Here is a 26031-nt window from a genome sequence, read left to right as displayed (position 1 = left end):
GAACAGAAATAAATGCAAATGACTTTACATGCCCAATGATATACATGTATGATACTGTACAAAGTGTTAAAAAAAAAAAAAAAAGGACATTATCAGGTAGCAGAGAAAGAACAACAGAGAACTAGGGCTACATCTACATTAACAAGTACTGCAGACCAGAAGAAGCAAATCTGAAGAATGATATATTCATCCTTGAACACATTTCAGGAGGTTTTACTTCAGGCTCTAATCTCATCCCACAGACTGAAGCAGATGCACCACATTAGATGTGTTCTTGGAGCGCATTTTCTGGCTCAGTGTCATCTGAAAGGAATCCAGTTCTGTGCTCCAAGACCACAACATGATGTGAACCACTGCAAAGTAAGTGGGATTGATCACTATACTTATATCAAAAAAGCACTCCTACTTCAAACTGAAGACACACACTGGGAAGATTAGCCCAGTCTGACTGAAACCAAACTCTTGATGTCCAGCATTACTTCTGAGCTGACCATAGCTGAGAATCTGTTGTGCTGAACAAGGGTGGAAGACAAATGGGTCTGTTGATGATAGAGGTGCAGTGTGTGCAGAGGTACTCTTTTTGCCTGAGGCTTATGACTAAGTTGCTAGATGACCTATTATGAGTCATCCTTAGTCAACTTTGCCATTCCCTAATTTTCACAGTTTCCAATTAAGGTGTAGTTTCTCTGTCTGATTTAAGACAGATGAAAGAGGATGTCTCCTTTCTCTCACTTGGGCAATAGGGATTGCACAGCCAAGAAACCACATTCTTAGTGCTTCCCCTAAAGCGCGGTATTATAGAGGAGCATCTGATGCGAATGCACCGTGATTCAGATACAACATTCTGTTTTCCTTCAGCGTCAAAGCATGCACATTAAGTGATTTGCTCTTGCACCTGGAACTATGGCCCTTTATTCCAGTCACTTGCAGATGCTTTGTGCAATTTGTTAAGTTGCTTGGGATGGAACCAATTTCAGTCCTGTTGCATGGCTACTTGTTAGCTGGTCTTTGCAAATGTCAGAGCTGTATCTTCCCCTCATCTGCTGTAGTATGCCAAGACAGCAATTTTGAAGCGCTCGATGGCTGAGGGCTGCCTTTCTGCTGTCATTTGTTGAAGCTGGAAGTGTTGCCTCTGAATAAATTCTTTACTTTGGCAAATGAAAAGCTGGAAATAATTTACTAACTTGAAGCTCCTCCCTTTTAAGTATTCTGTCAGGTCTGCCAAGGAATGGCTTTGGGAAGAACTGTAGTGTTTCTAAAATCTGGCATTCATTACAAGGGATTTTTCTAAGCAGGGTTATTGGCTTGATTATTTTTTCCCCTGAACATGCCATGTAAATTGAACACTGGTGTGCAAATTCTGTCTTCATAAATATGACTTTTTAAATCTGAGTCTACTTTTGGTTATAACCTTTGGTGTAATGTAAAACTATTTTTTCATTAAAATGAGAAACCTGTGGTGCTACAGGAGGGACTGTGGAATACTTCTTTTTAAGGAATATTTCTCTTCAGAATTAGGACAATGCCATACAAGAGGTTATCACAGGATGTGTTATATCACAGAATATTCTGTGGAGTTAGAAGGGACCCACGAGGATCACTGAGTCCAGCTCTTAAGTGAATGGCCCGTATGGGGATTGAACCCACAACCTTGGCATTATTTGCACCATGCTCTGACCAACTCAGCTAATCTCTTCACATGGCTGAATATAATTCTTGGTGATTAAAAATGCCTGTGCTGCCCTTCTTGTGCTATGTATTCCGTTGTATTTCTAGTCATTACACATTGGTTTCTGAAAATCTGGTGTGACTAAAAGCAATCCAGATGCAGTGTTCAGTGCTTCAATAGTTTAATGGTACATTTTTGAAAAGGTATCCTAGAAAGAAAATACTTCACTGCAAGGACCACTGTCTCCTGGAGTGGTAGTGTTTTATTTATTAACTTCATGTCAGATAAAGGTAACATTAAGAATTTACTGCTCATAAGGGATGCCAATGCTTTTAAACTTAGTTGAAATAGGTATTGGGCAATATATACATGTTGGATGTTTGGATAACTGGTTCAGTTAATATTTGCATGTATTTCCATGTAATAATTTCTGGCATGCCTCCTGATATTTCTGCTAAGTGCATTGTTATTAAATAATTACTGCTTAATGCAGTACATTTCCAAGCAACATTATGACACACATAAAGCATGCAAGTTAAAACTCATTTTTTGCAGCTATATTGCTTTAGCACCCATTAGCATGTGTATATAAGTGATCAAATATCTTTTGCATCTCCAGTAAGTGCTCTGTCAGCAGATGAGAAGACATGACTAAATCTTTTGTTAGTACCGCAGAGTCTCTGCAAGGCTGCTGACAGACAAAATGGGAAACAAGTATAACCAGCTATTGAGGAAATGAAATCATTTTGAGTTACACATAATGCTTGTTAATATAAAAATCATACACAGTAATAAATTTTAAGGGAAATTTCAACTCATTTCCTCCAAAAAATCCTCCATTGTCTCTTTGTGAAATTTAAGAGTATATCCTTAACTTTCCCCCCAAGTGAGTGAATTTCAAGCTTTGAAATATTGGCACATATGAAAAAAAAAAAGAACCCAGCATATTAAACTCTATCAGAAATGGAATCGTGCTTTGCTTTGTCACTTTGTTTTTACTAGAAAGTCAGCACCCTTTCCTCACTCTTAAGACCTAAATTCCCACTTCAAGAATGCGACTGAGGAAATGTGTGTGTTTTCCTACTGCTAAATAGTCCCAGCAGTCACAGGACCAGGACAGTTGTTGCATTTTATATGAGCTGACCTTGCAAAAATGGTGCGGGTATCTGCACAAGTGTCCGAAATGCTGAACACCAGCTGATGTTATGGCATAGTACACGTTTCAGAAAAGACAAGTGAATAATGTTCTACTTAAATATGGGTTTGGGCAGCTGACTACAGCCTGCCTAGTATAAGATTTTTCAGATATTCCTCTGTGTGTGTTCATGCATACACAACATTTTACTTTGGACTCCAGCAGATTTCAGTTTGTGATTTTGCATTATTTTTATAATACAGCAAAAGAAAAATTCTAAAAGCTAGGTCAAAACATTTTATTTTTTGCTTCAAGTTTGAGGCATTAAAACTTTTTTTTTGGTGTAATTCATGGATTACTGTGTTATTCTGCATACATCATTTTTTTGGCTCACTGAAAGTAGATCTTGGGTCAGCCAGAGAATAAAATTATGTATCAAAAGTAATGGAAAATACCTCTGTTTGATAGATAATGTAACTGTTCTGTACAGCTTGGAACTATGCTGGTGTTGGCGTACAGTGATTAAAGGCTATTTATGTGCTGACTTGCTTTGAAGTATTTCCTATTACTTTGCAAAGCTGTCCATCTCTGTAGATGCCTGTCACATCAGGGTGACACTGTTTCAATCATGTCATTATACTGAGCTGGCCCATTCCCACAGTGAGCTGCTCGCTGCCGGTGTGAGCGGCTGAATCCTCTCTGGCATTTTGGTCCAGTCCAGTCAGCGTAACGGGTATGAGACAAAACGGGTGCTTCAACAGTGAGATCATTGCTTCTATTTTATTTGCCATTGAATTAATTAAGCCTATAATTACCTTGGTCTATGTTTTTATTTTCTGAAAAGAGAGAAATAGCATTCTTAAGTTCTTTCTGCAACTTCTTCAGATTTAAGTGAAATAAGTTTAAAATTGCCAATCTTCTCTGAAACAGAACTTTTCTTTGTAATGACATTTACTTTCAGTTCTTGAAGTATTCAGCTGCTGTTCTGCCCTTGGGATGGGTACACCCCTTATGCACCCGTAAATCTTATCAGTAAATGTTCACGCTGCCTTCTTTCTCTTTGAAAAATTGCTAATCCGTAACTGTTAGTAAAAGTGGCTCGTGGAGTGTGGCTCTGCACTTTTACTAGTTGCTCAAAACAGTTTTCTTTTAATACTTACCAGAGAGTTTTTCAGCAGTTAAGATTCGTTAGTGCTATTAATTAAGAAATGATGACAATGAGCACCCCACCTCTTACCAGCTGTGCCTTGTTTTTTCCTGCAGATTTATTGGTTTAAAGATGGGAAGCAAATTTCTAAACAAAGTGATCACTACCGAATTCAAAGAGAACCTGATGGAACTTGCTCACTGCATACTGCAGCCTCCACCCTGGATGATGATGGGAATTACACTATTATGGCTGCTAACCCACAGGTAAATGAAGGTTTGGCTCCAGAGCAAATATCCTTCTGGACATAAATCTTCAGAAAACTAGCTCATCTTACATATGCATGATTTAATTAAATGGTGAAGTCACTGTAAGTATGCAAGTTAGATTTCTGTTTTCATCTTGCATCAGTAGGGTGGGACCTTTCTATCTCCAAGAGATTAGCAACTCAGCAGTAGTTTTTTTTCTATGGTTTGAGGTTTCAGGGGGGAGGAGTGTTGTTTTTTAATTACTCTTCCACTAGTTGTTTCAGCTGATAACATCTCAGTATCCTAACTGAGCATGGATAGCACATATACATAAAGGGGAAAAAAAATACACTTTACTAGCAGATGTAACACAGTCCTGCAGTTTAATTTTTCTTTTGTGACCCAACTCACTGACTGAGGCCAACTTTCTGAAATGAGTGCAAGTATATCACATCTCAACATGTTTACATTAAGCAGATTGCAATTCTGTAAGGCAAAAAAATCTAGCACTGTTACGTAGCTGTGTTGATCTTAAATATTGTTTTTCTGAAAGACAGACTGTTACTGGTTTTATAATGTCATTTGTTCTTCCTAGACCCAGTGCAAGAGTGGACATATATAGCAAAAACCCGCTAGTGCATTGATAGTTAAACTTACAGGTCACACATCCTATTGAAATAACTTTTTCAATTCACTTTTCCTGCACCACAGCAAATTGAGGGGAAAGATTTGCATGTGAGAAACCAAAGCAGTAACAAAACTTTTGGGATGTAACGAATTATTTTCTTCTGTAGTGCCAAATATCTTGCCAAGACTAGGCCTGCAAGCAGAATCACACTGTAGAATAACAAACTGGAGCACTGAGACAGAGTTTAATCTAAGCAGGAGTGTTGTGCTCTGTTATGTGTGTTGCTAGGTTACTTAGCATGATGTTGCCATTTTTGCCTCGCTCTTCAGCTTGTCAGTCCTGCTCATACTGCAGTGGGCTTATGAATGTATGGGGTTGTACATAGAGACAACACACAAATAGCAGTTTTTGGCTAGATTCTTTCTACAAACTGCAGTTCTTAAATTTAGGTAGTTTAAATATTATTTCTACATATATAAGTAAAGGAAAAAATAATGAAAGCGCATAAGGCCATGAAATTGTTCAAGCTGGGAGCTTTTACACCTAGATGACCATTGTTACAATACTTGGCACCATTTAAATTGTGGAAATTCACAGCAGGTTTAAAAATGTATATATGCTCAAGGTGAGAAGTGATTCCTGTTCATCTTCCTATAAGTGTTGTGTTAGTGCAGGCACAAAGTTTCCCTGTTTACTGTGTGATCCAAAGTCTTGGAGAACTTGGTGAACAAACTGCCTTTGTGTTTGGGCACTGTACTCTGTCCCTGAATATTTACAGCCTACTTTTGAGCATTTGTTATTCTGGATAATGCTCATTAAATGACACAACTGACTTAGGTTTCCAGTTCTGGTCATTGATGGCACTACTTTCTTAGTGGGTTTTTAGATGTACTAAAATGAGGTGGATTTGTGTGGGTCCTAGCTTGGGGATTGAAAAAGCAGTTTTGTTACACAGTAAAATTCTGTGCTTGTGCTTTTTTCCCCTCTTTGGAGAAGAACCAGAAGCATCCTCCTCTGGCTCCCCTAAACAAAACATCTGTGTTTCACCAAGCCCATTCTATTCTTTTTTTTTTTTTACAGTGTAATTCCCAAGCAAACATACTTATCTCTCCTACTATTTGCTTGCTTTTACTGTGCATTTAACAGTACAATGGAGGCAAAGAAGGGCTGTGAGTTAATGTACTAGCCTTTCACACTCAAAGATCTGAATTCCAATTCTTTTAAGTCATCCTGAGTGGAAATAATTTTGGCATAGTGTTCTCAATTATAATGGAAAGTTGTCCACATCTCAAAGCTATCACAAACTTAGGCAAATTTGGCAACTTTTCCTTGAGAAAGTGAAATACATAAATATAAGGGAGCCCACACCATGACTCTCAGGGACTGGTAGATATTTGCTAGGCTGTTGCTGTGTTTTGGTCCTTGTTATTGGAATCACCAAACTACAAAGGAAAAAGCTTATAGAAATTGTTTTTATTAAAGCAAAGGATTCAGTTCATTAAAGCTCTGCCAGTTCGTGCCATCTCATGACTGGACTGATATAACAGGATTTACGTATGTAAAATGACTTGCTGACAGACCCTGGCAGTGGCCCCTGGTAATTAACAGGGCAGGCCCTGCTGCCCACAATGTAAAACACAGGGACCTGGAATTAAGGTTCTGACACACCACTGGGGTTTGGTGTAAAATTTGTCACAGAATTTAATCCAGAGCAAATGGACCCTGGGCCTAGACAAACACAAAACGTTGCCTGGTTTAGGTCTTTATTTATGGCTCACGTCCTTTAACTGAGTTCTTTCTGTGAGCTGTATGGGCTCAAGTCAAGTCCTTTTTTTCACCTTCCTTCTTTTTATCTCACTCTCTCCTCTTCTTTGCACTATGCATCCACAGTCCTCAGGCTGGAGTTCCTGTAGTTTCTAGGCATCTTCTCATTGATTACTTCCCACTCATTGCTTCCCTCCCTTTCATCCCATGACTTTTCCAAATCTTTGGCTTCCTGCTTAATCTTTCCCATTCAAATTCCTTACTGCCCTTTGTGTTTCCTTCTGTGATGCCATCATGTATTGAGATATGCAGAAATTATCCCAAAATATGCGTATTCATCACCCGCCAGAAAAAATATTAATATGCAGTGGTGCCCAAAATAAAAATGCATTTGTTCCAAATGTCTTTAATGGTCTTGTAACACAAGGGGGGGGGAAAAAAAGCTTTTATTTAAGGAATTGCTGTGGGTCATGCACAATGGTTTATTTTAATGCAAGGATTTTTCTTGCAGACTAAGTGGGTTATGGGAATAGAAGCGGGACACAGACTTAATTTCTAACAGTCCAGAAGTAACACAAAAGTCATTGCTAATTGAAAGCTGCTTGTGAGCCCAACGAAATTGGCTTTTTATAGGCTTTGGCCAGTTGTTAAAGAACAGCTATTTGCAACCCCTCAACTACTGTGATAAAAATATTTGCCACTTTTATGCAGACAGACTTGAGTGTGGAACTCACAGCTTAGACCTGAAATGCACTGCAAAGCTGATGTGGATGTTGCCTTACTGCCACCAGCCCAGGGGGCAGAGCTGTTATTTACTGGGACAACCAGAGGCTTTTATCCATTACAGAGTGAATTCCAGAGAGCCCTGAATGTTGGCAGTTCTGGCTTCAAGCAGGCCTATCCAAAATCTGTTATGACTAGTGCTTGTGGTGGACAACCTGTCTTGTAAAATAAAAAGAAAAAAGAGGACCAAATACACTAGAGCCTATGTTTTATTTATCATTCACTGAAAATACCCTTAGGCAACTGAACTATGGCCAACATCCATCAGCAAAACTGTATGCTTCTTCCTTGGATTCCCCAAATGAGGGCTCTTTAGAGAGGACCTGTTAAGTACTTGCCAAATTCCTTTGCCTTTTATATTAATGGGGTTTTTTTTAGCTGTGGGCCCACCAGATCAATCCACTTTGGAGGTAGCAGCTCTGTTGTTAATTGCCAACACCCACCATGTGTCATTTTCAAGATCTTGAACTAGTTGTCTTGTCATTCCATCCATTTGCCATACACAGAGAAACCTCTCACCCACATCAATAACTTAGTCAATATACTGTTTTAAAAACTTAATTGCCAGTGGCACTAACAATCTTTTTTTAAAGAAAAAGTTCCAGGTAGAACTTTTTAACTATGACCGTATTATAGTCGCAGTCATTCCAGTCTGTTCTGTGTTAGTTTGGAAACTGATAAAACAAGTGGGAAAAAAAAAAGAACAGATCAGGTTGAACATTTATATTACATGTTTCAAGTCTTTTAACATTTCTTCTCTCCATCATCATAACAGGGCAGAGTAAGTTGTACGGGCAGGCTGATGGTTCAAGCTGTAAATCAAAGAGGCCGCAGTCCTTGGTCACCTTCAGGTCAGCCTCATATAAGAAGGTATTTGATTTTTTTTTTTTTCTTTTAATAATATGGGTTTTGCAAAATAACTGTGGTAAGATAAAGAATGTGAAGTAAGCAGGTAAATTAAAGTAGGGCATTCAGAAAGAAATGTGACCACTGCTGTCTGAAAATTGATGCAGAGCTTGCACACTCAGAAGTATAAGCAACCTCTGAAAAGACATGACTTTAAAGTATCTTTAATTTTACCTGTCTTCTCCTCCTTTCTTTGTAGTGTTGACTAGTTACTCCATATTCCAAATTACACTATCAGTAAGGGAAGGACCTTGTCACTCAGGCTTTTGAAAAACATTTCACCTGGTTAGGATTCTACCAGGAACCTGCATCCTTCTGCAGCTTCTAATAAGTATTCATTTAAAGGAACAGCAGAAATGATTGCATGCCAAAGAGGTTTATCAGATTTACGTTAGAAATATTTCAGTATTTCCTTCTTTAATATTTCAGTTCAGGTTCTTATAAGGAATTATGAGTCAGAAATAAAGTATTAAACTTATCTTTGGTGAGTTTACAATTATTCTCATACGAAGCTTTGGTTTATGTTTTTGGACCATATAAGGGAATTTTCCCTTCAAATATTTTTTTTTTCATTTCCCAAGCATTTATGAGGCTCTTTAGCACAGCTTAGACAGCTTTAGACGATACAAAAAAATTCATTTTGGTTACCCAAACAGAACTGCTTTCAAGGGAGTATAAGGGCTCTGGTTCTCGTTCTGCTGTAATTAGGCATGTGCTTTGCTTAATGGTCACAACAGCCACAGAATCTCAATATTGCCCAACTGTAATATACAGAGTACATGTAATTACTCAGTCAACAAGGAAAGGATTTCTTTAACTGTTAGTAGTGGTACTAGTATGTACTGTAGAACTGCTGTATGCAAAACAGGCTCTCTTCCTCCCTCTGACAACTAGAAAGTATTAGAAAGTGAGGTTAGTTGTTTAAAAGATCTGGTCTACCTTATTCCTGCATGAAACAAACTGGGCTTCCTGCAGCCCTGAAAGCATTTCCCAGCATTTCGCTGAGCCAGCCTACCAACTCCCTCTCCAATGTGTCACCTTTAGGTCTATTAAGTCCAAAGTTCAAAGTGCTCCCGGAGGGGCATATCTCTCCAGCGCTGCATTGTAAGAAGAGTGTAGAAAAGGGTCCATGTGGCATAGCCAGATAGTCACTAAGGTACTTGGCACCTGCAAATAATGGGTAAAAATGAAAAGTCCCTGTTAATCTCTGAAGGGAAAAGCTGCTGTGAAGAATCAGGTTTCAACCAAGTTTCAACTTAGCACACATAGGGCGAGAAAGGGGAAAGATCTTTAAAAATAGGGATGGGTGACAGGAATCTAGGTAGGTGCAAGAGTAGCAAGCAGCTGCCACTCCTGCAGCTTCCTGAAGGACAAAATGTGTGTATGTGTGTGTCTCTCTCTGTGATGGACAAAAACCTCAGGTAATAATGGAAGAGCTTCTTTTCAATCTCTTCAAATGCAATCAAAGTCCAAGGCTGCTTATGGTTGGTATTGTATTTTCTAATGGAGACAGGCACTCAACAAGCCACTATTGCTTTGGGTTGGGTGTTTGGGTGTCCAGTAGAGTAATAAATTATAAATAAGGGATTTCCATACAGCAGTTTAATTAAAATTAGGGCAATTACCGAGGATTCTTATTTCCTGTAAAATTAGCATATGTGAAGGGTTCGTCCCCTTATCTTTGCTCTGAAGAGCTGTTTCTGTAAGCTTCAGCACAACACTATTTCTGTTTAATGACAATTCTCACTACTCCCACCACCCAGTTCATCAGAGACTGATGAAATGGGAGCATGTAAAACCTTCCTAAGACAGACTCCCATCACTGGCTTTTCTAATGTGATATAGCAAAATACTGTGCTCCCCCATACACTGTGATATTTGTCACATCTATTGCCATAGTCTTTTGATAAGTAACATTCCTGTAGCATTACAGTATTATTTATATTTGCTTTTCTGCTTCAGAGCAACAAAACTTCTTTTTTTTTATTACAAGCGTAATTATTAGCTTAATGAACTTTATGACCTGTTACACTGTTGACAGTCTTTTTCCTGGAGTATATTTAATCTCTTACAGAATGTGTTCTGGCAGAACTCTGAAGGTTTTTTTCACTCTTAATGTGTTTTTCTAAAATTTGCTTAGCTGACAAACATCACCTTCTAAGTATTACTTGGAGCATCGGGGAGGGCACTTTTGAATCTTCTGACATGTACAAAGCTTGGACTCAATCCCTTAGATGACATGGTGCTCAACTTTGTGTCACCTAAGCATGGCAGTCAGAATTGCAAATAAATCAGAATTGCAAATTGCAAATCTTAAAACGCATGAGATTTAAGGAAGATTTTAAAACTAAACATTCCTATCTCCCTGCTCTCAATTAGGGGATTAATTGTTACTTAATCTTCTTTTTTTCCAAAGTAGTGATCATTACTGTACGGTCAGTCATGAAGTCTTCTCCAGCTTCTTGCTCACTGAAATTCCTAGTGCATTGTGCCATACCAACAGTACATGATGTCAGTTCTCCTGAAATTAATCCATGTAATGTGATGCCCTCATCACAACTCTAAAGAGCCCGCAATGAATCCAAGGGTATTCCACTCTATTGCCATTTGTCATTCCTAGACATCTGAAGCACTTGGCTCTACTCATTATTTCTTTAAAACTACAAAATGTTTTAGAATTAAAATAATATTAGTTTCACCGCTCAAGGTAAAGGCTCAAAAAGTAGTCCATTTTGGGGTAAACTTACAAAGAGGTTAAAAGAAATGCAACATCTATGGTCACAAATTCTTAACATTTTTGTTTTCCATTTTATTTGGCATAAATTTCTGCCCCTCCTCTTCTTCCCCCAGTTTTGACCACTGCTGGTCAAAATTTTCATGCAGCTGCAGCAATGAGATGGTGGCTCTCACACTCGAGAGGTGCCAGTTAACCTGTTTGGCTCAGCCTCACAAGAACTTACAAAGCACTAGTTACTTGTACTTCATTGGCATCTTACCAACAGTCTCTAAACAGGCTGCATGTGATTACTGTGGAAGCAGATTTTGCACAGGTTGCTTGCACTGTGCAGCACTCACTTGACTAGATACCATCATTTCTAGTTGGTCTTGCAGAACCCTCCACCTTCCATCCCCTCTACATGCACATTAGGCATGTATGTCTGCAAAATTGGTTAGGAACTCACCAACTAAAGCTCATGTTGCTTATGAGCTGCAATGCTGGAGCTACTGAAGTAGCTTTAGACATGTTCAAGTGGCAAAAACTATGAGGTGCTTCAGACCTGGATTTAGGCACCTGAAGAGTTACATAAGCTTTTATTTTAGTGTGTGCAGATATGTCAGTCTGTGTTTCCCATTTCAGTATCCAGTCCTACATGATTAAGCATTATGGACTAGGTATCTACACAACTACCCTGGCCCTTCATTTGCCTTTACTTATAGCTGTGGGAAAACTGGAATGACTAAGAAATCAACATTTATCTATTAATGACAAATAATACTGTAGCAAAGGTGATGACTGGCCACAATTCAAACAGAGCAAAAGCAGAGAAAAGCACAACAACAGAGCAGAACAAAATAAATCAAATTCAAGCAACCATAATTAACCACAACCTCAGTGCAGCACAGTGTGCAGCTGGAATGTTTATCTTCTATACAGTAATACAGTAGGTCACATCCAAATGTGACCATTGAAGGTTTTAAGGTTTTTTTGCTGTGAATTATTTTAACCTAAAGAAATGCCCCTAGGCAGTAGAATATGCAGTATAGGCACCTATACTGAAGCATGCACACTGCAGACACCAGCCAAAAGAGAAACACTGGCAAAAATTAACAGAACATGGGATTCAGAAAAGAGAATTTTACTGTAATATACCATTGCTAAGAGTGATCTTGGAGGACATTTGAATAGTTCCTCTTCACTGACACGGGATGTTACTGTAAGCAGCAGCTGGCTCCAGAATGGAACCCAATGGAGCTGATCAGCAAGGACAAAAAGGGATCTAAAATTTTGTTTCAAGTTTCTTTGATTACAAAATCACACAAAATGCAATAATGCTAATTTCAATGGAAAAAAAATGCAGTTAAGTGAGGAACCAATTAGAAAAAGATTTGGTAGATTAAATTAACAGACAAGAATAGCCAATGCTGAAAATGGATTAAATGATATCGTGGAAAAAAATTAACAACCAAAGCTTTTCTTCCTATTGCTCACAACTGAAATCCTCATTTTTTTTATACCAATATTTGGTGGCTTTGAAAATGTTCGAATATCTCAAAAAAAGTGTTAAATGAGGAATAAATATCCACAGCAATTCAATACACAATTTTCTGTAAAGTCTTCACTAGTGCAGAACAAGAGAAGTCTGATGTGAAAAGTCTTTTCTCAACTGCGATGAGTTAGCTTTTATCTGCTGTTATTTTCTGAAAGGGAACCACAATTAATGAACAGTACATCTACTTTCTGGTCTAATCAGCAACAGTGAGGGGACTAAATACACAGGACATTAGAAATGTGGAACTGAAGCTACATGCCAAGACCTGCCAACTTATTTTATTTGTATGTCAGTGATTTAAAGGCTAATTGTAAACAAAAATACTCTCATGTATAAAATTAATTAATATTACAAGAAATTATTCTGTAGCAAGATTATTTTATAGGTCATATTTTGCCACAACATGTGAATTAAATGAAAGTAATTAATAAGTACAGTGTCATTATTCAGTCTGGAGCAAATGCTACCAGTGCATGTGTGTAGATACGGAGTGATTACGGTATAGGTCAAAGAAATAGTTTAAAATTCAAAGCAGTCTTATAAGTGATTATGGTTTTTCTGATTTAGCAAAGAAAGAAATAATTTAACTTTGTTTCATGTTATTTTAAGACCACGATCTCGATCAAGGGACAGTGGTGATGAAAATGAACCAATTCAGGAACGATTCTTCCGGCCTCATTTTCTGCAGGCTCCTGGAGACCTGACTGTTCAAGAAGGAAAACTATGCAGGATGGACTGCAAGGCAAGTGTCACACAAAGGGTAGCAGCAACCTTCTGATAACATTAGCTGACTCAAAGACCACATTGGTTTCTTTTTGAAGCTCTTTTGCCTATTGCCAATTTCAGTGCCTGTCAGTAGGTTAATTAATCTCCCTGCTTTTGAGTGATTAAGTGGGCAATAAAAGTTTGCCTCCCCTCCAATGACAGTGCTTCTGGCACACAGTAAACTGATTTATAGAATTCAACTATGCTGGGGTGTGGAGGGAAGCACCACACACTACAAAGACAGTGTGCCTCTCCATTTTAAGTCCTTTTACTCCTTGAGTTTTGAACCCCTGTTAAAGTTTCAAACAATATAATCCTGATTAATGACTTTGCTGGACAGAAATAATGCAGGCTTGGGTGACTTCCGTTTACTTTATGCTGACCTATTTTGGAGAAGCTATTTGTTCTTGAGCAGTCCCCACAGCAAATGGCACAGCTTTCAAAAGTACAAAACTTGTTGACACAGACTAGTATTAACTAGTGCAGGCAGTGCTGTCACCAGGTTACACCTAAGTGGAATGGAACTTAAGAGTTCAGTAATTAGTCAGCTAACATCTTTTTGTCTGCAAGTTTTCCAACAAGAAGTTAATCTAGAAAGGACTATCTTCTCATTCCACCTGAAGAGCAAACAATAAAAAAAGACAAAAGGTGTCACCTTGCCTTTTGTTTTGCAGTGTATTATTATTTAGCTTCTAGCCTATCTAAACACTGATCTTTTTTCAGTCATGCCCATAAGACATCATGGAATTCAGGGAGTTGGCCAGAAAGTAAGTAAATGAATACAATTGACTCAACGTGTAAATCAGGACAGAACTAGATCTCTAAAACTTTTGGTACACCTGTGGTAGCAAACACCACCAAACTTCTCTGAAGTAACAAGTCAGGTCTCCTCCAGTGTTTCATGTGGCTAAAACGATTTCCCATTATTTTCTTTATACTCAAGGTTAGTGGATTACCGACTCCAGACTTAAGCTGGCAACTTAATGGACGACCAATTCGCCCTGATAGTTCTCACAAAATGTTAGTGCGTGAGAATGGTGTGCACTCCTTGATCATAGAACCAGTCACATCCAGAGATGCTGGAATCTACACATGCATTGCCAGCAATCGAGCTGGTGAAAATACATTCAGCCTGGAGCTCATTGTTGCAGGTAACATCTTCATGCTAAGCTTTCAGGCTGAGCACTGCCAGGATAACATCAATAAAGAAAACATAAGTGACATCAAAGAATGTGATTGACTGGTAGGGGGTAAGAAAAGGAAACCTGGCAGTAACAGAACTATGGCATATTTGTAGGTGAGATATTTGTTATGTTGTGGCATAAGTTGACTGGCATGTAATATCTGTGCACATAGTTAAGAAAGAAGGGCTGCTGGCCTGAGGCACAGCTGAGGCCACAAACCAGATGATTTCCATGAATATTTTTCTTAATGACAATCTAGACGTGCGCTTACTGCTGAGCAGCCAGCAGGATATGACCTGTGCATTTCACAACATATCAGACTAATGCCACTCCAGACTTCTGGTAGAACAGTTCCTTCTACAATTAGAAGTCCACACTTTTATGGAATATCAAGGAGCACTTTTTACCAAGCATAGTGCAGCCAGTTTATCTAGTCTTCATGCTCTACATTTCAATTTTTCTGGGGAAGAATCAGCTCTTTTAGCACGCACTTTTCCCCTACTAAAATATGGATGTGACTGTTTTCTTCAGAGGAACTTCAACTGAACTTTGTGGTTAATGAAGACAACACTTATGTTTCCTGCCACTGAGGTCTTTCATTATTGTTTTTAGCATGCTGCTGAAAGAAGGGCTATGTTTTCACAGACTAGTGTCAACATAACTGCAATCTTTATTTTCACAGCTAAGGAAGTACAAAAAGCACCTGTTTTTATAGAAAAGCTACAAAACACAGGTGTGACTGAGGGATTCCCGGTGCGACTGGAGTGTCGAATCTCGGGGGAGCCATCTCCTCAGATATTTTGGAAGAAAGAGAACGAGTCACTCACATACAACACTGACCGAGTGAGGTTAGACTGTCTTAGAATAATCTCCCCCTGTGTAATTTCAATGATGATATATCCTGTAACACAAATAAAAACTGAAAAGGTCAGAAGAATGCTTCGTATGAACAGTATCTCATAAATATTAACTAGTGATTGTAATAATTTATAACATTTACTCAAATTGCAGCCAATGTGGCAGCTGAGCCAGAAGTAAAATGTTACTTGTTTTCCATCATTAGACTTATACAACTACCTTTGCACTTCAAGCAAGTGGCGAGCTAGTTTTTCTCTTCCAGAACCAAGACTTACAGAAATTTGCTAGTGAAAAATCAAGACTCTTAAGGAATGCTATCTGCTTTTCAGCAGAAACTTTGATTCATAACTCTGCTGTATAGTTAAGAAACTAAGATTCAGTATTTTAAATTCTAAGATGTTCCTCAAGTTCCTTTATTATTTCCTCAAAAAATTCGGGTAAGATCTGGTGTCCCTGCTACTCCAGATGTCTTAATCTGTAATTGTAAAAGAGAAGTTACTTCATGCATTTTTTTCTTCTCAGTTTTCAATTCAGAATATTAAACTGCCAAATTGTTAAGCATACTCAAGGTTTTATTTTCTACTTGCTAATTTCCATACTAATTAAAAGTGGACTATAATTAATCTGTAACTAAGATTGGATCAGTTTATAATGACATTTTAAAATAGTCTACACTGTCTGGCAATTTAAATAGTAATTTTCTACTTTTCTTTTGATTAGCATGCACCAAGATAACTACGGCTACATTTGCCTGCTTATTCAGGGAGCTACAAAGGAGGATGCTGGCTGGTACACTGTTTCAGCTAAGAATGAGGCTGGGATTGTGTCTTGCACTGCCAGGCTGGATGTTTATAGTAAGTGACTTCAATTTTCATGATCATATAAATCCCCCGAAAAGCAACAGTTCTATAAGTTTTAGTTTGTTCACAGAATGGTTTACATTGGTCTCTCTTTCTTCTGTTTATAGTTTCTCCTCAATAGTAAACATCCACTTCAAGACAACAAATGCTCTGTCAAAGTACATTTCACCATCTTTCAGATACCTAAAACAAGTGCATGCTTTCTGGTTTTGCTTAGTACATTAAATATAGCTAATTAACAACAGATAACGGCATGATTACATTATTTCTGTGGATCATTATTACTACTGCTCTGCTAGCACCTCCCTAACCTTTTGTATTCTTTTGTACATTAGTCTGTAATACACCTGTGACAGCTACCAGAAGTGTAGTAGATGTTTTTGCAGCTTTCTGCTTAGTTACTCAGTTTGTTCCCTCACATAGTGAATGTTTTCTTAAAGCAGTATCTCTTACCAGTCTTCTCGTAACAAGAATTAAGGCGGGGTAGGGAAGACAGAAGGGGGGACACTGGAATGATAAAGGATGATTTCTGGGGTGGTGAAATACAGACTTGGCTCAGTGTTCTTCAGCATACAAGGGTTGGCAAGGGCAGCCAGATCATTTCCTTTTAAATACAACAAATAACCTTAGAACAAGCCTGTTACTGTAATATGAGTGCCCGGAAACAACCTCCTTGCTGTCACCCTTCTCAGTGGCACTAGGAAAGGTACAAAACAATGCCAAAAAGTAACAAACACAGACTCCGTTGTTTTTTGCTTACCACATTTGAAGGTGAAACTAGATGCTGGGAAAAAAAAAAACAATGCCAAAAAATTAAACAAACTTACCTTTGATATAATGGTTTTCTGCTGCTCAGAAGTTAGTAACTTCTTTACAAAGTTAGTAACCCTTTACAAAGGGTTAATTGAGCATCTGGCATGCTTTGATGCACAGCTCAAGAGAGCTAACATTTTGTCTTTCCTTTTAATCTACAGCTCAGTGGCAACAACCACCTCAGACAACCAAGCCAAAGAAGGTGCGGCCCTCAGCCAGCCGATACGCTGCACTTTGTGACCAAGGACTAGACATCAAAGCAGCTTTCCAGCCGGAAGCAAATCCAGTACACCTGACAATGCAACCTGGCCTCGTAGAGAGTGATGATCTGTAGATTTAACTGCCGCTTCCATCATTTTCTTTCAAAGCAGAAACACTGAAAGCCATTGCCATGACCAATGATATTCCTATGTCACTTTATGCAAGGGCAGACACCTTCGAGTACAAAAGATAAACAACAAACACAATAACCATATATTCCTTATTCATTATACCAAATTAGAAGAATAGATAGATTATTAATAGGAATGTACACATTGCACAACAAATCACATTCACCGGTTCCTTAACCAACATTGCTTCATAACCCTTTTCATAGATGCCAAAATACATCAGAGAGACAGATTTTTCAGAAGAGAACACTATTTTTCATTACATGCTTCATAAGCAGTAAGTAGATGCTACCACAATCTTAATGGTAAAAGATGTTTTCTTCAAGGCCATTACATCACAAAGAAAATCAGAATGTCTGATTAGCGACAGTTCTAAAATGGCAACATGTTCTGACAGCTATAATGAACAAGTGCAATATTACAAGAATAAAACAGGAAGGGACAAGGAAGAGAAATGTAAGCAAATGCTGTATCTCTGCAAACTGCTTTCTATTCAACAGTGAAAAAAAATATCTTGCCTTCAATGCTGTTAGTATGGACATCAACATCCTAACTTACAATTTGTTCGTGTTTTTCCTTTTTGCTGTCTAGGAGGGGGCTTACTTACAAATGTACAGCAAAGGCAGTCTAAGCAGAAGTAATTTAACTTCTGCACAATAACAAAGAAGAGCTGACATGTACTAACAGTCTACTTCAGATTACACATATTGGTAACTAGATGGGAAAAAAAATGCTGACTGTAGGAACCACTGCAGCGGGTTACTGCAAGGGGTGGGAGGGGCACTGGACAAGAGGTTGAAACTGTGGATTTCCTGAAGGTAGTCTGTAACCTCGTAATACTCCCATTCAAGAATCTGAATTCTAAGGTGAGCTGAAAACTAGGGAGTGTATGTATGGGATGTTCAACTGTTTAAATCTTGTGTACTATGTATGAGGATTTTAGAAATGTACAGTAAGTGAAAAATGGGTTGAAACTGCAATACAAATTTAAGTGACGTATACATCAGAGGTGATAGGCTTGCAGATCTGAGGAAGTAGAAAATGAAGACAGACAAAACCTACATGAAATGTGCTCCTTTTTGTTTTTTCTTCTGAACATAGCATGTATCTCTGATAGATTTTATTTTTTCCTTCTCTTGACTGCAGGCAAATGACAGCTCTTTTAAGGGGTAGAGTCTGTACACCATAGGTGAAAAGCCTGAAGGCTACTTTCAGAATGCAAGGCAAATCCACATCAGTGTGGAGCCCCATTTAAGTCACACCTGACTAGGTAGTTTTAAATTAGAATGAATCTCAGTTGAAGGAAAGGGAGGGATGGAAGAATTACTAGGCCTGACAAGAAAAATGAGTGTTTTGATGGTACGAGCTACAATACTTTGCTAGGAAAGGAAAACACTGTATTCCTTATATGAAGCACATATATGGTATCTTTCATTATTTATAATAAAAGTATTGAAATCTTCTATCTCAGTTCATTTATTCAGAAGTCCTTAGGGATTTGTTTGGTTTGTTTTTTTTGGTTTGTTTTTTTTTTTAATTTTGTAATTGTGTACACCATATATTGCATTACTGCTATACGTGTATTGCTTTGTAAGCACACAAAGTTTGTTTTGTTTTTTAGTGACTAATAAACACAAGGTAGTACTATTTTGGTGCAGGATATGACCAGTAATGGGGATCGTTAATCTAGATTAACGTCATAGTTTGTCAGCTGAGAATAATTTGATTCTATTCTAGAAGTATGTCATATCTTTTGCCAAATTTTCCTCAACTGTGACATGCTAATTTACTTTTTTGTTTAGCTTCACTAGCATTATTTTGCCACCTTTTATTTGTATTTATAAAAAAATGTATAATCATTACTTTGGATTGTTGTGCTGATATAATGTGGGTTTAACATCAATAAATATTACACAAATAGAATTTTTTCCTTCTGGTAAAGACTAATAACTGTTTCAGTATGAGCATGCAAGTGTAAGATTTGTAGATTTTAAATATTATGAATACATGAAATGTATGAGGCGAAATGAGAGCTCCATGCAGCATCTAAAAATTACTAGAATTTATCAGATTATTATGCTTGTGACCTGGAATCTTGTTTGAACAGAACAGAGGAACATGACTCATAAATTCTAGAAACTTTTGCCAGAGAGAAGTACTGGAAGATGCTATTTTTTTAACAGGTTAGAAAATATGCAGGTCTGTTTTGTATGTGTAGTAATTGCAATATATCATCACTTGCAACTGATTTAAGTAAAGGGCATGGTCTGAATGCCGTTAAATCCATTTAAGAACAGCCTGCTAACAAGGCAATATCAAAATTTAAAAAAAAATAATATTTACTTGTAAAATCCTGACTATTAACTAGTTTCTCCTTCTTTCCTCTCTGTTAAGATATCAGGAAAGATGCAAGATAATCCATTTTTTTCTTTTAGATTTACATTTCAAGCACTGATCATTACAAACAGGATTATGTCAGCAATTAAGTGAGTACTGACATTAATGATGATGCTGCAACTGAAGTCAATGGAGTTCTGTCTGCTTACAATACATTGTCTTTGGCTGGGAGACTATAAAACTAAGACTGCTTTTGTGAGCTTGTATAAGATGAGGTCATCATCACTTTTTGCCTCTGTATATATGTACAGACAGACACTTAAGTAGTAAATCACATCTCTAAGCAGCAACGTTGTTTTTATGAAAACATTCAGCTGTGCTGTTACTTAGTTACTGGGACTGTTTGGCTTTACAAATTCAGAGATAGAAGTGTGGCACAAGCAAGAGAAATACTTTTCAAGCCAAAAAGCTAAAATTCTTGGAAACATCAAAGTGACTTTCAGAAGTTTAATCTTCTTCCACATATTCCAAAGATAGATAGTATGACCTGAGAGTGTACTTTTGTCATTTTATAGGACTAAAAAAAAAGAGCCTTGACTTTTTGCAAGACTTCCAGTTTAGCTATGGGCAGACTTCGCATTACTTAGGAAGCTGATCAGTTCAAGCATATTCATAGCAGTCAAAGACTCAATCCCACAATCTTCAGGGTGATGACAGAAACCTCTATCAAGAGTAGCAACAGTGAGATGCAAAATTCCACATGTGTGAAGGTTTTTCCAGCTGGGTGGTGTACCTTAACACACAGTGCCGTTATGCTGCAGCTTTAGGGCAACAGCAACAATTAGTTAATGTACAGAGTTTTTTTTCACCACAGCCAACTGGCAGTTGGGGATCAAAACCAGTCCAACTTGAAACCCCAGCTTATAAATAATTTTTTCTTTCTATATCACCACTTTCAAAGTCTATTTTAATTCACTTAGGTTGTATGCTAATAAATGCCTTGATTCCCCACATATGGTCAACTACATCCTTACCTCTGCAAGTAGCCCAAACAGATTTCATATGTAAGTACTTCATGAGCTCACATGCCATGATACTGAGGGGATCAGCTGCATGCTCTGGCTGGATGACCCAGCTGCCAAACCCACACCGTGTACTATAGATTAAATAATCCGTGGAGTACAAATGCCTGCTTGGATTATGCACATTGGCTAATTCTCTGCCTCACAATGCAGATGTACATGCAAGGGCTAGAATTTGCTGATATTTATCTAATTCTCCTGAACTGACTAAAAGAAACAGCCTTCCCTCTGCACAGATATTCTGTTTGAACAGAACTATGAGCACGTAAGACACATCAGGCAGACAGAAACAAAGCTCCTGCCCCAAGGAATTTACAATGTATTCCAGACAGCAAACAGAATTCCTTGACTTACCTTAAAGCTTGCAACTCTAATTCAGAATTAAGCCACAGTTTGCATCCTTTTACAGAAGTGTAAACAAGACATAGAATAATCTTGTACTGCATTGCATCTCTAATAAAAATGTGTTTGGAACATAATCAACTTAGGCTTAGAGCAAAAAAGCCAGGCTAGAAGCAGCAGTACCTGTACAGCAGTGATTTCAGCAGCTGTACAGGGAATGGAGAGGAATGAACTTCAGTTCAACACCACTACGAAGGAGAAATTTTTTGCTTTATAAAACAATTGAAGTGGAACAGGTAGCCTTGGGGAAGGGCCAAATTATGTAACTTTCTAGTTGTGTAGCAGCATAAATGGTCCAGAAAGAGCAGAAAAACAAGAAAGCAGAAAAAAATAACATGTGACCACTACACAGAATGGTGACATCATTTACAGAAGGAGTTCTACAAATCTCATCATGCTGAATGCACTATGGTAGGACTCTTCCCTACGTGTTTAACAACACAGTTTCAGGGAATCATATTGTCAAGCTTTTTTGGTTTGGACAACTCTTGGCTGTCTGTACAAAACCACACTGCCAAGCACAGGACCTTTCTGAGCTACCACAAAAAGTACTGAAAATACCTCATAAGATTTCCCATACAACAGGCAGCACACCTGTAGTCTATTGCATATTAAAGACTAGTGGATTTTGGAGATGGCTTTTACCTGCAGCACTTGTCTTACAAACTGCCTGAGCCACTTGTAGGAAAGGGCCTGTCTCAAAGAACAATACATTGGAATCAGATTTACTGAACATTTTATACTGTTAATCTCCAATAAAAGTCTTAGTTTTCTTAAATTGTGTATTAACTTCAACTGTACAGTCTGTACAGTCTCAGGTAATTTACTAATTTGTTTAGTAATGTACAGTAAATGAAAACAAAAATCAAACATAATTCTATCAGCACAAGTATTAGTAAATCCAAAGATCTTGAACTATATGTAAATGATGCCATTTCAAGTATGGAACAGCAGCAACTCGCAACAATTTCAGTTTGTAAAGTTCCAGATCCACTTTCCACTAGGACACAAAGTGCAATCACGCAACATAGATTTCAAAACCTAAAATAGACTGTTAGGTGTTTCCCTCACAGTCCTGTATAGGAAAAGCATAATACAGTTTAAAATCTCAACAGAAGAATGAGCAAAATTTTAAATTAATTTAAAACTTTTTCTGAGCAGCAAATCCATTAAACAGCCAACTTAATAAAAGCAGAACAAGTTTTCATTTGTAATTATTAGTGCTTTCTTGCAACATGTAAAAAGGGTTACATAAAAAGGAACAGTTACTGCTAGTAACTTTCATTTTTTAAAAAAATTCATTTCAGGTCACTCTATATAACCTAAAAGAGGAGATGGAGCATCACAGTGTTTACAATCACCAGTTTCGAGGATTAAGACATTAGTGTTCTGTCTCTGCTGAGGACAACTGGCATCAAAGCCTAAGGTGAAGCAAAAAGAACACAACACCTGAAGCTGGGGGTGGGGGGGAAGCTGATGATGAGTGTGTCTGCACTGCCCTCACTTCCATGTTCAGATTTGTCCTGACTGCTTTTGGCAGAGTGAAGCAAGAATTCGGGATTGAACCCCCAGGAAGCAGGGTTGAGCTGAATGTGGAAGTCGGGAAGCTGACATAGCAGAGCATTAATCAGCAGTTAGTACAGCAGAAATACAGTTCCTAATTACAAAGGATAACACAGTAAGGGGAGCTAAAATAAGCTGTACTTTTTTAGAGGCAAAACTAAGTTTATTACTTTGGCAATGCAAGCAGCTCTTCATGGACAGCTTCAGCTGAACACATCAGAATAAATAATTTCCTATAAACAAAACCCACCTCGCATATTAATTAGTATATTTGGTTCTTCCCAAAGTGGAAAGAAACCACTTTAATAAATCAATGAAAGATACAGGCACATGGTAAGCTTTACTAGAAGCCAGATAATACAGCATTAGGAAGAAAGACACCATGGTGTTAATAGAAATAAAGATTGCACAGACAATAGTAAATTAACCTCCCTCATCTAATATTGACAGTTTGATTGAATATGGCTTCAATGCACAGCAGAAAGCTCAGCATCATCTCCGTGATGGAGCCCTGAAAATTATGGTGAACTATAAAATTACAGGTGCTGTCAGTTCTATATATGACTTCCAACAACAGAGATATAAGAGCCTGCAGAGAATGGATGCAGTTCCAGTTGACTGCTGGCAGACACATCTCACCATCAAAAATCATACATGCACGCTAAATGGCATCTATACAAAACACGTAACACTACTATATGGCTTCTTTTCTCTGAAGTTGCAGGAAGTTTTCACTAGAAATCTACCAGCCATCTGAAAAAATAGGATAAAAGAGCAGATTGAGAGCAGCAGAATCAAAACATTGCAACTTAGAGCTTTTAAAAAGTCACCAACATACAGGTGAAAATCTGTTTACAGTGCAGCCTCCAACACATAGATGCAACATGTACTTCTAGTGCATTTAGCACTAGAAATACAGAGATGGGAGATCTGCAAATTAGAATTCACAAAACATCAAACTGCTTCAGTAACACATTTCAGCAATACCATATAATCAGCTTTCAGTTATTCCTAAACAAACTGTTCAAAATCACGCAGCAATTTCAAACCGATCAGCAAGGGCACTTCAGTACCATCAGCCAACAGCCTGGGGAATGGTAACATCCACACAAATCCATTTGCTCAGTGACATCTGCCCCCACATTCCCACTGACACTGCCCCAATGTGTGTGTAATGATACCATTGGTGGCTTTTGCTTTGACAGTGTCTCGAGGTGTTTGACATCATTATAACCAAATTGGCAATTTGGTTATATACAATATAACAAAAAAAAAAAAAAATCCCAGATCTTAACAGAGATGAGCTATTAATATGAAAAATGAAAACATAAAATACTAGTCATGCTGATCTAAAGATGTCTGTCAAGGTACAGGTAGTATTTGTTACTAACTTAACAGACATATCGACAGCAAAAGAGCCTTCAGCATGTGATCTGAAATTGAACATGTGCATGAAAATCAAATGTAATTTGGGGCTTCAGCAGAGTTCTTACTTCTTCAGGCATTAAGCACACACGATGACTTCTCTCCACTACTACATTTGTCCCATCTTTTCAAACACTGATTAACTGAATTAGGTGGGTGCACCTGGTCTTGAAGAGTAGTTTTCATTAGCTTTACTTAAATGAACTACATTATGCTTCCAGGAAAAAAAAGGTTACATAATTGCAACAGAAAACATACATTCCAGTGCCATGCAGTGCAACCTCTCATACTATGCAACACATCAAAGTAGGAAAATTTGTCTCACAGCAATAAATAATAATTGCAATGTATGTTTTAACCATGGATAATAATGTAACAAAGAGATTTTGAATCCTGGTATTTAGGTATCCACTTTCTATCCAGATTTCTCTGATCTCAATATTGAAATCATTTCCATCTTTAAAAATCATGCCTTAAATCCCCAAACAACTCAGGGTATAGGGAATTGGATTTTACAAAACTAGTAACAGCAATGCCAGCCATCCAGTTTGCATTTACACAGGCAACCACATTTCCCTATATTCATACAGATTTACCTACCAAGTCATTACCAATACAGTAATGCCTTAGGATAGAGTGCCCTCAGGAGGCCGCGATGAAATCTCTTTGTGGGATACAACACTAACTTAGCGCACACTAACTCAGCCAACATACTTCTGTTACCATAAAGTCTGGAAAAGCTGTTCCCCCCAACAGATCTTCCTTACAGCTGCGGTATTTAAAAAACAAAAACAAACAAACAAACAAAAACCAAAAACAAACAAAAACCAAAACAAAAAAAAATCCCAACCCACTCCTGAACATTTATTGTGTCCTGCTAGAAACTTTTACTGAGAACAATCATATAGAATCACAGATGTTTTGAGTTGGAAGGAATCCTAAAGATCACCTAGTTCCAATCCACCTGCCATGGGCAGGGATACCTCCCACCAGACCAGGTTGCTCAGAGCCCCATCCAGCCCATCAATTGTGACACATGCCTCAAGGGCAAGAAAAGACTGTTTGTGTTAGACAGTGAGTTCCCTACAACAAGTTATAAGTTACAAACATATCTCTTTAGAGATAAGCAAAAGTAAGGCTCCAGTGACCTACCTAGGAGAAAAGATGGACAAAAGTAGTCCATCATCTTCCCAAACATTGGAAAAATGCAGAGAAGACATACAAAACAATTAACTTTCTAGGTCTACGATGCGCTTCAACTAAATACTAGAACATGCAAATCACACTACCTGTAATATTTAAACTGAATTGAACACCAAGGCAACAGAACAGGTTTGGTTTCCTAACTTGGCAGTGACAAGGCAGGTCACATAAATTAGTAAATAATGCAATACACAACCTTCTTTTAGCAAGGATATCCTCTCTGAAGCAGGAACCCATCTGAGTTAAAAACCCAAAGCAACAATTATGGGTGAGTCAGAAAGGGGGTTGTTGTATAACAGGACCGCATGATGAAGTAAATGAGAGCTGTAAAAGTATCCACCCTCAAAAGTACCATGCCTTGATGGTCTCTCTAGAAATTCATGGAGGGGGTGAAAGGCCACGTAGGGACCAGTGATATGGGATGGGACAGGAGAAAAAGTCTGGAATAAAATATAGTCTGAAAGTTAAAGACCAGACCTGGACTGCAGCCTTCTTTAAAATGCTCCCAAAGTTAGATGGTAAAGCTTCAATGCATGCCTGAAAAAACAGTTGTAGGAAGAGAATCTGCAGAAATGTGGAGTAGTGGGAATCTGTAA

General features: G+C 38.0%; 1 protein-coding gene and 1 long non-coding RNA gene across 10 annotated transcripts in view; one reads left to right on the top strand and one right to left on the bottom strand.

Annotated features, from left to right (window-relative positions):
- PALLD (palladin, cytoskeletal associated protein) overlaps nt 1–19346 on the top strand; it is a 201423-nt gene extending 182077 nt beyond the window's left edge. For all 9 annotated transcript variants that reach the window (XM_027635685.1, XM_027635687.1, XM_027635686.1 and 6 more), the window contains 7 exons: nt 4068–4217; nt 8150–8244; nt 13161–13293; nt 14260–14467; nt 15183–15348; nt 16079–16212; nt 17193–19346. In XM_027635685.1, the coding sequence (XP_027491486.1) occupies nt 4068–4217; nt 8150–8244; nt 13161–13293; nt 14260–14467; nt 15183–15348; nt 16079–16212; nt 17193–17365 (1059 nt within the window). In that variant the 3' untranslated portion in view covers nt 17366–19346. The remainder of the gene's footprint in view (nt 1–4067; nt 4218–8149; nt 8245–13160; nt 13294–14259; nt 14468–15182; nt 15349–16078; nt 16213–17192) is intronic.
- LOC113943630 lies at nt 4254–26025 on the bottom strand. Its single transcript, XR_003526398.1, has 3 exons — nt 25034–26025; nt 16713–16725; nt 4254–4264 (listed from the first exon to the last, which is right to left on the bottom strand). It is a non-coding gene; the product is annotated as an uncharacterized LOC113943630 (long non-coding RNA).
- Nucleotides 26026–26031: the final 6 nt, after the last annotated feature.

This window comes from Corapipo altera, unplaced genomic scaffold (assembly GCF_003945725.1).
Source record: "Corapipo altera isolate COAL_440 unplaced genomic scaffold, ASM394572v1 22b, whole genome shotgun sequence".
Classification (NCBI taxonomy): domain Eukaryota; kingdom Metazoa; phylum Chordata; class Aves; order Passeriformes; family Pipridae; genus Corapipo; species Corapipo altera.
This window is presented reverse-complemented; position numbering and strand designations above follow the sequence as displayed.